Source organism: Sander lucioperca, chromosome 9 (assembly GCF_008315115.2).
Source record: "Sander lucioperca isolate FBNREF2018 chromosome 9, SLUC_FBN_1.2, whole genome shotgun sequence".
NCBI lineage: Eukaryota > Metazoa > Chordata > Actinopteri > Perciformes > Percidae > Sander > Sander lucioperca.
The window spans coordinates 38,609,475-38,625,641 of NC_050181.1; the positions used below are offsets into that span (position 1 = coordinate 38,609,475).

At 40.4% G+C, this 16,167-nt stretch overlaps 2 protein-coding genes across 3 annotated transcripts in view; one reads left to right on the plus strand and one right to left on the minus strand.

The window, feature by feature from the left end:
• Nucleotides 1-338: 338 nt before the first annotated feature.
• Nucleotides 339-8,766, minus strand: LOC118495886 (AFG3-like protein 2). The gene is made up of 5 exons (XM_036005271.1): nt 8,556-8,766; nt 4,651-4,747; nt 4,196-4,264; nt 2,807-2,952; nt 339-481 (listed from the first exon to the last, which is right to left on the minus strand). The coding sequence occupies exons 1-5, from the start codon at nt 8,637-8,639 to the stop codon at nt 341-343; spliced, it is 537 nt and encodes a 178-aa protein (XP_035861164.1). The 5' UTR covers nt 8,640-8,766; the 3' UTR covers nt 339-340.
• A 3,884-nt stretch (nt 8,767-12,650) lies between these two features.
• Nucleotides 12,651-16,167, plus strand: part of LOC116065601 (FAST kinase domain-containing protein 3, mitochondrial-like) — a 19,639-nt gene continuing 16,122 nt past the window's right edge. Inside the window, exons 1-3 of one of the 2 annotated variants that reach the window (XM_036005422.1) lie at nt 12,651-12,815; nt 14,011-14,660; nt 14,700-14,860. In XM_036005422.1, coding sequence (XP_035861315.1) covers nt 14,053-14,660; nt 14,700-14,860 — 769 coding nt within the window. In that variant the 5' untranslated portion in view covers nt 12,651-12,815; nt 14,011-14,052. Of the gene's footprint in view, nt 12,816-14,010; nt 14,861-16,167 lie in introns of both variants that reach the window. The other variant, XM_036005421.1, reaches the window with a different exon arrangement.

Sequence of the window (16,167 nt, forward strand, 5' to 3'; positions counted from 1 at the left end):
TATACTGCTGTACAGTCATACTACTACTACACCACCTGGAGTTATACTGCTGTACAGTCATACTACTACTACACCACCTGGAGTTATACTGCTGTACAGTCATACTACTACTACACCACCTGGGAGTTATACTGCTGTACAGTCATACTACTACTACACCACCTGGAGTTATACTGCTGTACAGTCATACTACTACTACACCACACCTGGAGTTATACTGCTGTACAGTCATACTAAATCATTAAACATCAGAGTAGAAATAATTCTACTTCACTGAGAACCAGACATGGAGACCTCTCTCTCTCCCCTCCCTCCCTCCCAGTGCTCACCACTCCTCTGGTCAGGTAGTTGTTAACAAGTCCTTCCAGGTGACTTCTCGTCCTCCGTCCCTGAAGAAGACGTAATACGTGACGGTTGTCCAGAACGCCGCTCCGCTCAGCAGGTACATCCTGAACTCCTTATCATCCCAGGGGACGTCTCCCTGAAACAGACCACAGAGAACTCTGATTCACCAGGTAACCATAGTCCTCACACACACACACACACACACACACACACACACACACACACACACACACACACACACACAGAGACACACACACACACACACACACACACACACACACAGAGACACACACACACACACACACACACACACACACACACACACACAGAGACACACACACACACACACACAGAGACACACACACACAGAGACACACACACACACACACAGAGACACACACACACACACACAGAGACACACACACACGAAGGAGACAATTAAATTTCAAGTTACTGTGACTGTAACTTGAAATTGAATTCTGAGAACTGAATGTGAAGATATTTCAGTCTCTCCAGAAAAACCTGATCATGCCATCCCATAATTCAATGCATAATTAGCCAAAGTCCGCATATTTATTTCGGGGGCTGCATTTTTTCAAACACGCCGCACTTTCGCTGCATAAATTGCCGATTTCTGCGCAAAATCTGCAGGGCTTGCATGATTTCATAATCCCCGCATTTTCTTTGTAAAAAAAGTCCCATATATCTTAACAGAAAGATGAAAAATGTTGCGTTTACTTCACACAAGAGCAGCCGTTTCCCCCTGTTGCCATGGGAACGTTATGAAGTGACGTGAACATCATCGAAAAGCTGCAAACTCCGCGATGAAGCCACGATGAAACCACAGTTTAAAAAAGTTCTCACAATTTCATCACATAAAATTGCATAAATATCCCGCATATTCCTCACATTTTTAAAGAAAACGTGACGCATAATCAAGGAGTTTAGCCCAAAACTATCACAAAAAAACTCTCATTTTTCTGGAAGGACTGGTATATAGAGAGTTGAATTTTCAGTGAGGATCAAATCTGATTGGACTACAGTTCCAAACACCTGCCAGAGTTGTCACGTCTGGTCCCTTTGTCAAGTTTCTTTGTTTAGTTGGTTTCATGTTTTGTGTTGGTTTTCCCATTTCCTGTTTTATTTTGAAGTCTGTCTTTTCTTCGGACCACGTAGCTCCTATGGCGCCATGTTGATGCTACCAAGCCATCAGCTCCCGTTAGCATCCCATTGACTGCCATTCATTTTGATGCTAACAAGCCATCACCTCCCGTTAGCATCCCATTGACTGCCATTCATTTTGACGTCACTTTGACAGAGAATAACTTTACATCTGAAGAGTTTAAAGACTCTATTTGTCCGTTGTTGATTTTCTAAAGAAACACGACAATGTATAAAAGGCTCCATTACCTTGTAGCTCACGTTTATGGCTCCGTAGCAGACGTTTTTTATAAAAATAGGCTAACGATTGGGTCATAACCACGAGACTTCCTGTCTCATAGTAGAGGAATTACCGTATAGTACAGGAGAAGCTCTCAGGCAGTTTGGACTTCCATTAGCTGTTTAAGTTTAATTACTAATGTTAACTATCATTTTAGTGATCAATAATTAGCCTGTGTCTATGTTATCTCCTTACATATACCTACGCTCTCCGTCTCTGCTAGATTGGGATATGATTGAGATTTCTCTTGGCCACAGCTACCAGAAGACTTCCAACTTTCAGACAGGTTGCTCACGTCACATCTACGTCTTCAAGCTCAGTTGGAGGCTGCTCAGTAACGCTCAGCCATCACCGGGAAAGAGACTTCACTGGTCTCCGTCCAGAGACACGGGACCTGCTGCTCCATTATATATATACTGACTATGGTCTGCACCCTGTCAGAGTGGCTAGTGAGAGTGAGTGCGTTACCCGCCACTGCTGAAAATCTACCCACATTTGGGGGTGGGCAGGTGCTAAGGTCAAGCCCTGGAAGGTGACGGGACATCCGGCAGAATCCCAGAACCCCCAAAAACAAGCCTCAGAGCCTGTTGAACCAGCGCTTCCCAACGTTCACAGGAAACATGCCGTTCTACCCAAAAAACAAAGAAAACGCTGCACACTAGGGCTGCTCCATTATGGAAAAAAATATAATCACGATTATTTCAATCAATATTGAAATCACAATAATTTAACATGATTCCTCGTTGACTTCTGGAAAGATGTTGCAATTAATGAACTTAAAAACTGGGAAAAGTTTAATAAATTCATAAATCAACAGTATAAACCACACATACAACTGTGATATTAGCTTTGCAAAACGTAATTAACTAAATAATTGTTTTTCTGGATTATTCTGTTTTTGTGATCATTGGGAGCCGAAACCATAATCACGATTACATTTTGATTAATTGCACAGCCCTACTGCACACTGTCTAGAGATTGAACATGGCCCTCAACTCATCTCTCTCCCCCCCAACTGACCTTCTGCAGACGGGTGTACCAGTGGGAATCTTCCCTACGCCCTCCTCGTTTCCCTCCTCCTCCTCCTCCTCCTCCTCCTCCTCCTCCTCCTCCTCCTCCTCCTCCAGACTTCCCAGAAGCTTTCTGTGCGTCGGCAGGTTTGGCTTCTGGGAACACAACAGAACACACGTAAAGCAGCTGACCAGGTCTGTTTCTTCCACTTAAAGAGTAACTTTGGGTTTGATTTTCCACCTGGACTCTCTGTCTCCATGTGTGTGTGTGTGTGTGTGTGTGTGTGTGTGTGTGTGTGTGTGTGTGTGTGTCTGAGTGTCTGATGGAACAACAATCTGTGAAACTGGTCCAGTATTAAACCAGAACCAAGCTGTAATGTAACCCTACAGGACTAATGTTCAGCAGCAGTTAGAGTCACTAACCCACCAGACTCCATGTAAATAATCAGGACTTTTAGCGTGTATGGAGCCAGCATATTTCCACCAGACTCCATGTAAATAATCAGGACTTTTAGCATGTATAGAGCCAGCATATTTCCACCAGACTCCATGTAAATAATCAGTACTTTTAGCGTGTATAGAGCCAGCATATTTCCACCAGACTCCATGTAAATAATCAGGACTTTTAGTGTGTATAGAGCAGCATATTTCCACCAGACTCCATGTAAATAATCAGGACTTTTAGTGTGTATAGAGCAGCATATTTCCACCAGACTCCATGTAAATAATCAGTACTTTTAGCGTGTATAGAGCCAGCATATTTCCACCAGACTCCATGTAAATAATCAGGACTTTTAGTGTGTATAGAGCAGCATATTTCCACCAGACTCCATGTAAATAATCAGGACTTTTAGTGTGTATAGAGCAGCATATTTCTACCAGACTCCATGTAAATAATCAGGACTTTTAGTGTGTATAGAGCAGCATATTTCCACCAGACTCCATGTAAATAATCAGGACTTTTAGTGTGTATAGAGCAGCATATTTCCACCAGACTCCATGTAAATAATCAGGACTTTTAGTGTGTATAGAGCAGCATATTTCCACATGTAAATGGGTGAATTAAGGGTTTATTTTAACCAAACCAGAGTGGTGATTGTTGGAACAGTGGAAAGATGAACCAAGACGGCTTTTGATAGTTTGATTTAGTTTCTGTCCACTTTGAATGAAGTGTGTTTTGTACCATGATAAAATCACTGATTATTTACATGGAGTCTGGTGCCAGATTGTTCCCAGAAACATGGAGACATAAGAGTCCAGGCTGCCTCACTGTAACACATGAAAACAGAGATGTGTAGTCTGAACTGCTGAACCTGACATGTTTGGACATGCCTCCATCTCATCTGGCTTTGACTACCGTAACATGCTCAGTAGTCATGGAAACCAGAGGAGCTTCTACCTTTGGTTGCTGCTTCAGCTTCCGTGGTTTTTGGAGTTTTCTGACCTTCTGGGAAATATTTCTCAAAACCTGAAGAAGAGAAAACAAACATCACTGTTCAGACACACACACACACACACACACACACCTACACACACACACACACACACACACACACACCTACACACAGAGACACACACACACACAGACACACACACACAGAGACACACACACACACACACACACACACACACACACACACACACACACCTACACACACACACACACACACACACACACACACCTACACACAGAGACACACACACACACACACACACACACAGAGACACACACACACACACAAAGAGACACACACACAGAGAGACATACACACGCCTACACACAGAGATATGTGTGTGTGTGTGTGTGTGTGTGTGTGTGTGTGTGTGTGTGTGTGTGTGTGTGTGTGTGTGTACCTTTGGGAGGTCTGGAGCTCAGCCTCTGATAGGCTCCCAGCAGGTCACTCAGCAGGCTCCGCCCCCTCGCCACCTCCGCCGTGGTCGTATACATCGCCTGACAGACAGGAAGTAGACATCACACACAACATAGTGACATCATAATTAACTAAGTCAAGTAGTTTCTAAAATAATCAATCAAAACTTTTTTTCCAGACAATGTTGACCAATCACAATGTTCACCGAAATATTTTATTTTGTGCGTTTAAAAAAAAAAAAAAAAAAAAAGCAGGTTGCTATGACGATATAAAAAAGGTTTTAAAGCTCTCCCAAGCCTCTGGTGATGACCACTGAGCTCTAGCTGCTAAAACACATCTCTGTTGGGTGCTGCTGATTAGTTTAGTGTTGTCATGGTTCATGTGTGTAACATCACACTTGGTGAGAAAGAAATCATGATTCATGTTTTTCTCCGAGTCATGCAGGCCTAATTATTATCAAGATATCCAACATGGCAGCGTACGTTCCTCATATGGTGCAGCCCTAATCTGTGAGCAGCAGGTGGTGCTGTGAGCACTAACCACCGTAGAGCTGAAGATCTTTGCCCCAACCCGACGGGACACGACGGGACACGACGGGACCCGACGGGACCGAAGGGTTCGGTCAGGTTCGGTCTTCATTTCTATCATGTTACACGGGCTCGGGCCGGGTCGGGCTTGCGCTCCGAGCGGTCCGGTGAAGCGTTTGGATCAGCGTGTAAATGGATGCTGAGGAGGTGAAACGGAGGCTGGCTTCTGGAGGACTTCTTTTATTTCTTTGTCCCAACTTCCAACTGGCCGATAGCCTCCGTTAGTCATGAATAAATGATGTTAAAAAATGTATAAATTACTCATTCTTGACGGAAGACAAAAGAGCTGTGTGCGTGCGGCGCAGTCTCTTTTTTCTTTCTCTCCCTTTCCCGCCGAGTGGTGCGTGTGCCCGCTGGCGGCGTGAAGAGCGTGTCCGCGCTATTTTCCGACATGCGCTCTAACCACCGCTGATAGACGGCCTTTTGTTCAGTCGGGCTGTAAACGGGTTTGGGCTTTTAAAAATCTGTCAATCAAAATGTACTGGTCGGGCTCGGGCCGAATTCTGTCGGGCTCGGGCCTTGTCGGGCTGAACTTTTAAGGCCCGATTACAGCTCTAACCACCGTCCAGAGCGTCAACATCTCGCCATCACCTGTGTGTGTGTGTGTGTGTGTGTGTGTGTGTGTGTGTGTGTGTGTGTGTGTCTGAGTGTCTGATGGAACAACAGTCTGTGAAACTGGTCCAGTATTAAACCAGAACCAAGCTGTAATGTAACCCTACAGGACTAATGTTCAGCAGCAGTTAGAGTCACTAACCCACCAGACTCCATGTAAATAATCAGGACTTTTAGCATGTACAGAGCCAGCATATTTCCACCAGACTCCATGTAAATAATCAGGACTTTTAGCGTGTATAGAGCCAGCATATCTCCACCAGACTCCATGTAAATAATCAGTACTTTTAGCGTGTATAGAGCCAGCATATTTCCACCAGACTCCATGTAAATAAACAGGACTTTTAGCATGTATAGAGCCAGCATATTTCCACCAGACTCCATGTAAATAATCAGTACTTTTAGCATGTATAGAGCCAGCATATTCCACCAGACTCCATGTAAATATCAGGACTTTTAGCATGTACAGAGCCAGCATATTTCCACCAGACTCCATGTAAATAATCAGGACTTTTAGCGTGTATAGAGCCAGCATATCTCCACCAGACTCCATGTAAATAATCAGTACTTTTAGCGTGTATAGAGCCAGCATATTTCCACCAGACTCCATGTAAATAATCAGGACTTTTAGCGTGTATAGAGCCAGCATATCTCCACCAGACTCCATGTAAATAATCAGTACTTTTAGCGTGTATAGAGCCAGCATATTTCCACCAGACTCCATGTAAATAAACAGGACTTTTAGCATGTATAGAGCCAGCATATTTCCACCAGACTCCATGTAAATAATCAGTACTTTTAGCATGTATAGAGCCAGCATATTTCCACCAGACTCCATGTAAATAATCAGGACTTTTAGCGTGTATAGAGCCAGCATATTTCCACCAGACTCCATGTAAATAATCAGGACTTTTAGCGTGTATAGAGCCAGCATATCTCCACCAGACTCCATGTAAATAATCAGTACTTTTAGCGTGTATAGAGCCAGCATATTTCCACCAGACTCCATGTAAATAATCAGGAGGCTGTCTGTCTGTACGGCTAGGCCTGCACGACTCGGGGAAAAACATCAATCACCATTTTTTAGCTTAGAATTAATATCATGATTTTTTTCCTCACCTAGTGTAATGTTTACTACACACATGAACCACGACAACACTAAACTAATCAGCAGCACCCAACAGAGATGTGTTTTAGCAGCTAGAGCTCAGTGGTCATCACCACGAGGCCTGAGAGCTTTAAACCCTTTCTATACCGTCCATCCACTCACAGAAGACTAGTAGTGTTTGTGATGCAGTCGGCTCGTAAAATTACATGAGATCAGTCAGAAACATTTTTTTTTAATTTTTAATTTTTTAATTAAAAAAAAGTTGTTTAAAAATTAAATTGTGAACAGGATGAATCGAGATCGCGATTTTACAACGATTAATCGTGCAGCCCTATGTAGGGTTATGAAATCATCTGCAGACACACATCAGTGAGTTAGGGTTAGCATTAGCATGTCCCAGAGACAATAACACAGCCATGTGTCTGTCTCACACACAGCCATGTGTCTGTCTCACACACAGCCATGTGTCTGTCTCACACACAGCCATGTGCCTGTCTCACACACAGCCATGTGTCTGTCTCACACACAGCCATGTGCCTGTCTCACACACAGCCATGTGTCTGTCTCACACACAGCCATGTGTCTGTCTCACACACAGCCATGTGCCTGTCTCACACACAGCCATGTGCCTGTCTCACACACAGCCATGTGTCTGTCTCACACACAGCCATGTGCCTGTCTCACACCAACAGTCATAATAACACAGCCATGTGCCTGTCTCACACACAGCCATGTGCCTGTCTCACACCAACAGTCATAATAACACAGCCATGTGCCTGTCTCACACACACTGTGTATAGGTCTGTCTGTCTCTCTCTCTCTGTCTGTCTGTCTGTCTGTCTCTGCCTGTCTCTTTGCCTGTCTGTCTGCCTGCCTGCCTGCTGTCTCTCTGTCTGTCTCTCTCTGTCTATCTGCCTGTCTGTCTGTCTCTCTGCCTGCCTGCCTTTCTGTCTCTCTGTCTGTCTCTCTCCCTGTCTCTGTCTCCCTGTCTGTCTGCCTGTCTGTCTCCCTGTCTCTCTGCCTGTCTGTCTCCCTGCCTGTCTGTCTCTCTGTCTGCCTGTCTGTCTCCCTGTCTCTCTGCCTGTCTGTCTCCCTGCCTGTCTGTCTCTCTGTCTAGTTAGCTAGCTAACATTAGGTGTAGTAATCTATCCTAACTTCTACTCCACTACATCTCAGAGGGAATATTCTGCAGAATGAGTACTTTTACTTTTGGTACTTTAAGTATATTTAGATGATAATACTCTCACTGAAGTAGCAAAGTGAGTAGAATTATTATTATTATTATTATTATTATTATTATTATTATTATTATTATTATTAGGACTATTCCTCCAGTGTGAGAGTAAACCAAAGTGACCTCTGACTCCCTGAGAGGTACCTGTACCTGTCCTAACACACCTGGTAGAAGACTAATTTAAGCCATGGCCTGCTAACCCTGTCATTAAGCACCCTAACCCTGTCATTACGCCCCGCCCCCTAACCCTGTCATTAAGCCCCTGTGACGCAGAACAGGCCGGTGCGTGTCTGCGCTTGTTTTGGCCGCTGTTAGCATGTTAGCATGTTAGCATGTGATCCACCTACCAGCCTGGCCGGAGCGTTGGAGGGCAGCAGCCGCCGGAAGGTGTTCCTACAGCCGGCTGACAGCCGCAGGTAAAGGTGCGCCATCCTCTCACCGGCACCGGCACAAACACAGCAGCACCACCGGGCTCTACACGGGACTCTAATGCAACATTTCTGGTCCGTAATCACAGCGCTCCGCCATCTTTACTCTGCTGGACTTCTTCTGCTGGCAGTCTAGACGCCTTTACGGCGCTCTGCTGCCGCCCACAGGGCAACAATATATTACATTAATAATATAATAATAACAATATAACAATATAATAATATAATATGATAATACAATGATATAATATAATAACATAATAACCTAATCATATAATAATATAACATATAATAATATACTATAATAATATAATAATATAACAATATAATAATATAATATAATAATATAATGTCATAATATAAAAATATAATAATATAATATAATAATAACAATAATAATATAATAATACTAATAATAATAATAATAATAATAACAATAATAATAACAATATAATAATATAATATAATAATAACAATAATATAATAATAATAATAATAATAAAATCTTAAATAATCTTGCTCATGTCTCCTATTGGAGGAGGTTTGTGACTCATTTTTAAGATAAAAAGCACAAGTGTTCACATTCAGTTTAATTTTTCAAAATGTATTTCATCAAAAGATAAATTCTCTGACTTTCAACAAAACAAATTATTAACTTTAATTTAGGTTTCAAAATCGGTGGTTTTGAAACCTAAAAAAATCTCTAAATCCACTTTTTTAGACTTTGAATCCACCTTTCTGTCTCTAAATCCACTCTTTAAGTCTTTATACACTACTATAGTAGTACTATACAGTCATATAGTATTAATAGTACTATGGTAGTACTATACAGTCATATAGTATTAATAGTACTATAGTAGTACTATACAGTCATATAGTATTAATAGTACTATGGTAGTACTATACAGTCATATAGTATTAATAGTACTATAGTAGTACTATACAGTCATATAGTATTAATAGTACTATAGTAGTAATATACAGTCATATAGTATTAATAGTACTATGGTAGTACTATACAGTCATATAGTATTAATAGTACTATAGTAGTACTATACAGTCATATAGTATTAATAGTACTATAGTAGTAATATACAGTCATATAGTATTAATAGTACTATGGTAGTACTATACAGTCATATAGTATTAATAGTACTATGGTAGTACTATACAGTCATATAGTATTAATAGTACTATAGTAGTAATATACAGTCATATAGTATTAATAGTACTATGGTAGTACTATACAGTCATATAGTATTAATAGTACTATAGTAGTAATATACAGTCATATAGTATTAATAGTACTATAGTAGTAATATACAGTCATATAGTATTAATAGTACTATAGTAGTACTATACAGTCATATAGTATTAATAGTACTATAGTAGTACTATACAGTCATATAGTATTAATAGTACTATAGTAGTACTATACAGTCATATAGTATTAATAGTACTATAGTAGTACTATACAGTCATATAGTATTAATAGTACTATAGTAGTACTATACAGTCATATAGTATTAATAGTACTATGGTAGTACTATACAGTCATATAGTATTAATAGTACTATGGTAGTACTATACAGTCATATAGTATTAATAGTACTATGGTAGTAATATACAGTCATATAGTATTAATAGTACTATAGTAGTAATATACAGTCATATAGTATTAATAGTACTATAGTAGTACTATACAGTCATATAGTATTAATAGTACTATAGTAGTAATATACAGTCATATAGTATTAATAGTACTATGGTAGTACTATACAGTCATATAGTATTAATAGTACTATGGTAGTACTATACAGTCATATAGTATTAATAGTACTATGGTAGTACTATACAGTCATATAGTATTAATAGTACTATAGTAGTACTATACAGTCATATAGTATTAATAGTACTATAGTAGTAATATACAGTCATATAGTATTAATAGTACTATGGTAGTACTATACAGTCATATAGTATTAATAGTACTATAGTAGTACTATACAGTCATATAGTATTAATAGTACTATAGTAGTAATATACAGTCATATAGTATTAATAGTACTATGGTAGTACTATACAGTCATATAGTATTAATAGTACTATAGTAGTACTATACAGTCATATAGTATTAATAGTACTATGGTAGTAATATACAGTCATATAGTATTAATAGTACTATGGTAGTACTATACAGTCATATAGTATTAATAGTACTATGGTAGTACTATACAGTCATATAGTATTAATAGTACTATGGTAGTACTATACAGTCATATAGTATTAATAGTACTATGGTAGTACTATACAGTCATATAGTATTAATAGTACTATGGTAGTAATATACAGTCATATAGTATTAATAGTACTATGGTAGTACTATACAGTCATATAGTATTAATAGTACTATGGTAGTAATATACAGTCATATAGTATTAATAGTACTATGGTAGTAATATACAGTCATATAGTATTAATAGTACTATGGTAGTACTATACAGTCATATAGTATTAATAGTACTATAGTAGTAATATACAGTCATATAGTATTAATAGTACTATGGTAGTACTATACAGTCATATAGTATTAATAGTAATATAGTAGTAATATACAGTCATATAGTATTAATAGTAATATAGTAGTAATATACAGTCATATAGTATTAATAGTACTATAGTAGTAATATACAGTCATATAGTATTAATAGTACTATAGTAGTAATATACAGTCATATAGTATTAATAGTACTATAGTAGTACTATACAGTCATATAGTATTAATAGTACTATAGTAGTACTATACAGTCATATAGTATTAATAGTACTATGGTAGTACTATACAGTCATATAGTATTAATAGTACTATAGTAGTACTATACAGTCATATAGTATTAATAGTACTATAGTAGTACTATACAGTCATATAGTATTAATAGTACTATAGTAGTACTATACAGTCATATAGTATTAATAGTACTATAGTAGTAATATACAGTCATATAGTATTAATAGTACTATGGTAGTAATATACAGTCATATAGTATTAATAGTAATATAGTAGTACTATACAGTCATATAGTATTAATAGTACTATGGTAGTACTATACAGTCATATAGTATTAATAGTAATATAGTAGTACTATACAGTCATATAGTATTAATAGTACTATGGTAGTAATATACAGTCATATAGTATTAATAGTACTATGGTAGTACTATACAGTCATATAGTATTAATAGTACTATAGTAGTAATATACAGTCATATAGTATTAATAGTACTATGGTAGTAATATACAGTCATATAGTATTAATAGTACTATGGTAGTACTATACAGTCATATAGTATTAATAGTAATATAGTAGTAATATACAGTCATATAGTATTAATAGTACTATAGTAGTAATATACAGTCATATAGTATTAATAGTACTATAGTAGTAATATACAGTCATATAGTATTAATAGTACTATAGTAGTAATATACAGTCATATAGTATTAATAGTACTATGGTAGTAATATACAGTCATATAGTATTAATAGTACTATAGTAGTAATATACAGTCATATAGTATTAATAGTACTATAGTAGTAATATACAGTCATATAGTATTAATAGTACTATAGTAGTAATATACAGTCATATAGTATTAATAGTACTATAGTAGTAATATACAGTCATATAGTATTAATAGTACTATAGTAGTAATATACAGTCATATAGTATTAATAGTACTATAGTAGTAATATACAGTCATATAGTATTAATAGTACTATAGTAGTAATATACAGTCATATAGTATTAATAGTACTATAGTAGTAATATACAGTCATATAGTATTAATAGTAATATAGTATTAATATACAGTCATATAGTATTAATAGTACTATAGTAGTAATATACAGTCATATAGTATTAATAGTAATATAGTATTAATGTACAATAATAGAGTATTAATGTACAGTAATAAATCAGTGATATACAGAACGGCCGCCAGATGGCGCGGTCGGACCGCCCTCTCCTACAGGTGCATGCCGGGTAATGCAGGATGGCGTCTGCGGGTTGTGTGGAGGAATGAAGCGGCTGACCGCTGCCTGTTTCCCCGGTGAACCCGCGCTGTCAGCGGCCTTAGTGTTTCAGCAGAGCGGAGCTGCCGGTGTTACTGAGCTATGAGGTAATCACACAGTTCACCCGGTTATAACCGGTTATAACCGGGATAGTTACTCGGTTAATAAGCAGGTTATACGACTGAGAGAAGGACACACTGACGCTAACATGCTAACAGATCAGCTAACTGTAGCTAAGCTTACAGTCACGGCTAACAGGTGTAGCGTGTAGCCTCCGTTAGCTTGTTTTAGTTTAGTTCATCTCTGGAGCTTCTGTTGTGGTTCAATCCCCGGACATGCTACAGGCAGCCGGCCGGCTAACTGCTAACTGACAGCCGAGCTGCTAACAGACTGTAACTGCTAACAGACTGTAACTGCTAACAGACAGTAACTGCTAACTGACAGCCGACCTGCTAACAGACCGTAACTGCTAACAGACCGTAACTGCTAACAGACCGTAACTGCTAACAGACAGTAACTGCTAACAGACAGCCGAGCTGCTAACTGACAGTAACTGCTAACAGACTGTAACACCTAACTGACAGTAACTGCTAACAGACTGTAACACCTAACTGACAGTAACTGCTAACAGACAGCCGACCTGCTAACAGACAGTAACTGCTAACTGACAGCCGACCTGCTAACTGACAGTAACTGCTAACTGACAGAAACTGCTAACTGACAGTAACTGCTAACTGACAGCCAACCTGCTAACTGACAGTAACTGCTAACTGACAGTAACTGCTAACGGCGGAGATGCAGTCAGTTAGCAGTTAGCAATTAGCAGTCTGGCTAACAGTCGCATGTCAGCTAGACAGACAGTCAGATGTCCTCCTGCTTCCATCCATCACCAAACTCCACCAGACTCCATGTAAATAATCAGTACTTTTATCATCGTAAAACACACTTCATTCAAAGTGGACAGAAACTAAATTAAACTACCAAAAACTGTCTTGGTTCATCTTTCCACTGTTCCAACAATCACCACTCTGGTTTGGTTGAATTAAACTCTTAATTCACCCATTTTCATGTGGAAATATGCTGGCTCTATACACGCTAAAAGTCCTGATTATTTACATGGAGTCTGGTGGAAATATGCTGGCTCTATACACGCTAAAAGTCCTGATTATTTACATGGAGTCTGGTGGAGATATGCTGGCTCTATACACGCTAAAAGTACTGATTATTTCCATGGAGTCTGGTGGGTTTGGTGATGGTGATTTCGGGGCTGTTCCTTTAACCCCTCCTTCTCTTCCTGTGTAGGAGTGGCGTGCTGTTGCCTCCAGACAGCCTGGCTGTTGGACTATGCTGTGTTTGTTCTCTGGGTGGCGCCTCCTGAGCCGAGCTCGCCACCTTCCCCGCCCCGCTGCCGCTCAGCCAGTTGCCATGTACGCCACCCGCCTCTACAACCCTGCGGGGGGAGGAGGAGGAGGAGGGGGAGGAGGGGGGGTTAAACAGGGTCGACGGGCGGGTCTGGCCGTCCTGGAGGCCCCTCACCCCCCTCACCCTCACCTTCCCCATCACCCACACCCAGCCCCGCCTCCCCCTACCTTCCCGCTGTACCAGGGGCGCCCTGATGCTCACAGAGGGGCGCACTTCCACCCCCACTACCACCCACAGCCTGCCCACCTGGCCCCTCCCCCGCTGCCCCCTCACTACCAGCACCATGCACACTACCACTCATACGGAGGAGGGGCTCCGGCCGCCGCTGTGGGCAGCAGGAAGAAGACGTGGAACTTCATCCACGAGAAGATGAGCTACGACACGTTCTTCACCATGAAGCGGCTCATCGAGCGCTCGCGGCGTCCTGACGAGGTCTTGCGCTGGGTTACACAGAACCCTGCCAAGATCTCCCACAACCACTACCCCGTGGCCTTGCAGAAGATCGGACAGCTACTGCAGGCCACGCCAACGCTGGCGTCATCGCCGCGAGCAGCGCCCGGCGGCGAGGACCCCGACACGGAGGCTCCCAGAGGAGCCGCAGAGGCAGCCGACGGACGCCAGATCCTGGAGCATCAGGACTTCCAGACGCTCTGCAACGCCATCGTCAACGACTGCGCCAAGTTTGACAACTTCAGCATCGTCAACTGCCTGTACGCCGTGGCGGCGCTCGGTGAGTCGGTCTTTAGAGAGAAGTATAGGGCTGCAACTAACGATTATTTTCATAGTCGATTAACCTGTCGATTATTTTCTCGATTAATCGATTAGTTGTTTGATCTATAAAAATGTCTAAACATGGTGAAAAATGTGGATCAGAGTTTCCCAAAGTCTAAGAGGATGTCCTCACATGTCTAGTTTTTTCCAAAACTCAAAAGATCTTCAGTTAACTGTCTCAGAGGAGAGAAGATACTAGAAGATCTTCAGTTAACTGTCTCAGAGGAGAGAAGATACTAGAAGATCTTCAGTTAACTGTCCCAGAGGAGAGAAGATACTAGAAGATCTTCAGTTAACTGTCCCAGAGGAGAGAAGATACTAGAAGATCTTCAGTTAACTGTCCCAGAGGAGAGAAGATACTAGAAGATCTTCAGTTAACTGTCCCAGAGGAGAGAAGATACTAGAAGATCTTCAGTTAACTGTCTCAGAGGAGAGAAGATACTAGAAGATCTTCAGTTAACTGTCTCAGAGGAGAGAAGATACTAGAAGATCTTCAGTTAACTGTCCCAGAGGAGAGAAGATACTAGAAGATCTTCAGTTAACTGTCTCAGAGGAGAGAAGATACTAGAAGATCTTCAGTTAACTGTCCCAGAGGAGAGAAGATACTAGAAGATCTTCAGTTAACTGTCCCAGAGGAGAGAAGATACTAGAAGATCTTCAGTTAACTGTCCCAGAGGAGAGAAGATACTAGAAGATCTTCAGTTAACTGTCTCAGAGGAGAGAAGATACTAGAAGATCTTCAGTTAACTGTCCCAGAGGAGAGAAGATACTAGAAGATCTTCAGTTAACTGTCTCAGAGGAGAGAAGATACTAGAAGATCTTCAGTTAACTGTCCCAGAGGAGAGAAGATACTAGAAGATCTTCACATTTAACAATCCGGAATCAGAGAAATCTGAGTTTTTTTAATAAAAAAATGACTCAAACGATTAATCGATTATCAAAATAGTTGGCGATTAATTTAATAGTTGACAGCTAATCAATTAATCCAGTGGTTCTCAACTGGTGGGGCCCGCCCCCCTGGGGGGGCGCAGACACTCTCCTGGGGGGGCGCGAGTAGGCTACAGGATGGGAGGAAAAAAAAAAATCACGTAATGTAACTACACGTCGCGGCGACGCACACTGTTCGGTCGTGGCAGGGTAGCGTTGCATTTCCTCCCCGACTCATTTCCTGGTTCTCCTTCTCCATAAACAACATGAACTCAAGGAGAGGGTTAACTTCTCCTGGTTCTCCTCCTCTATAACAACATGAACTCAAGTAGATAATTA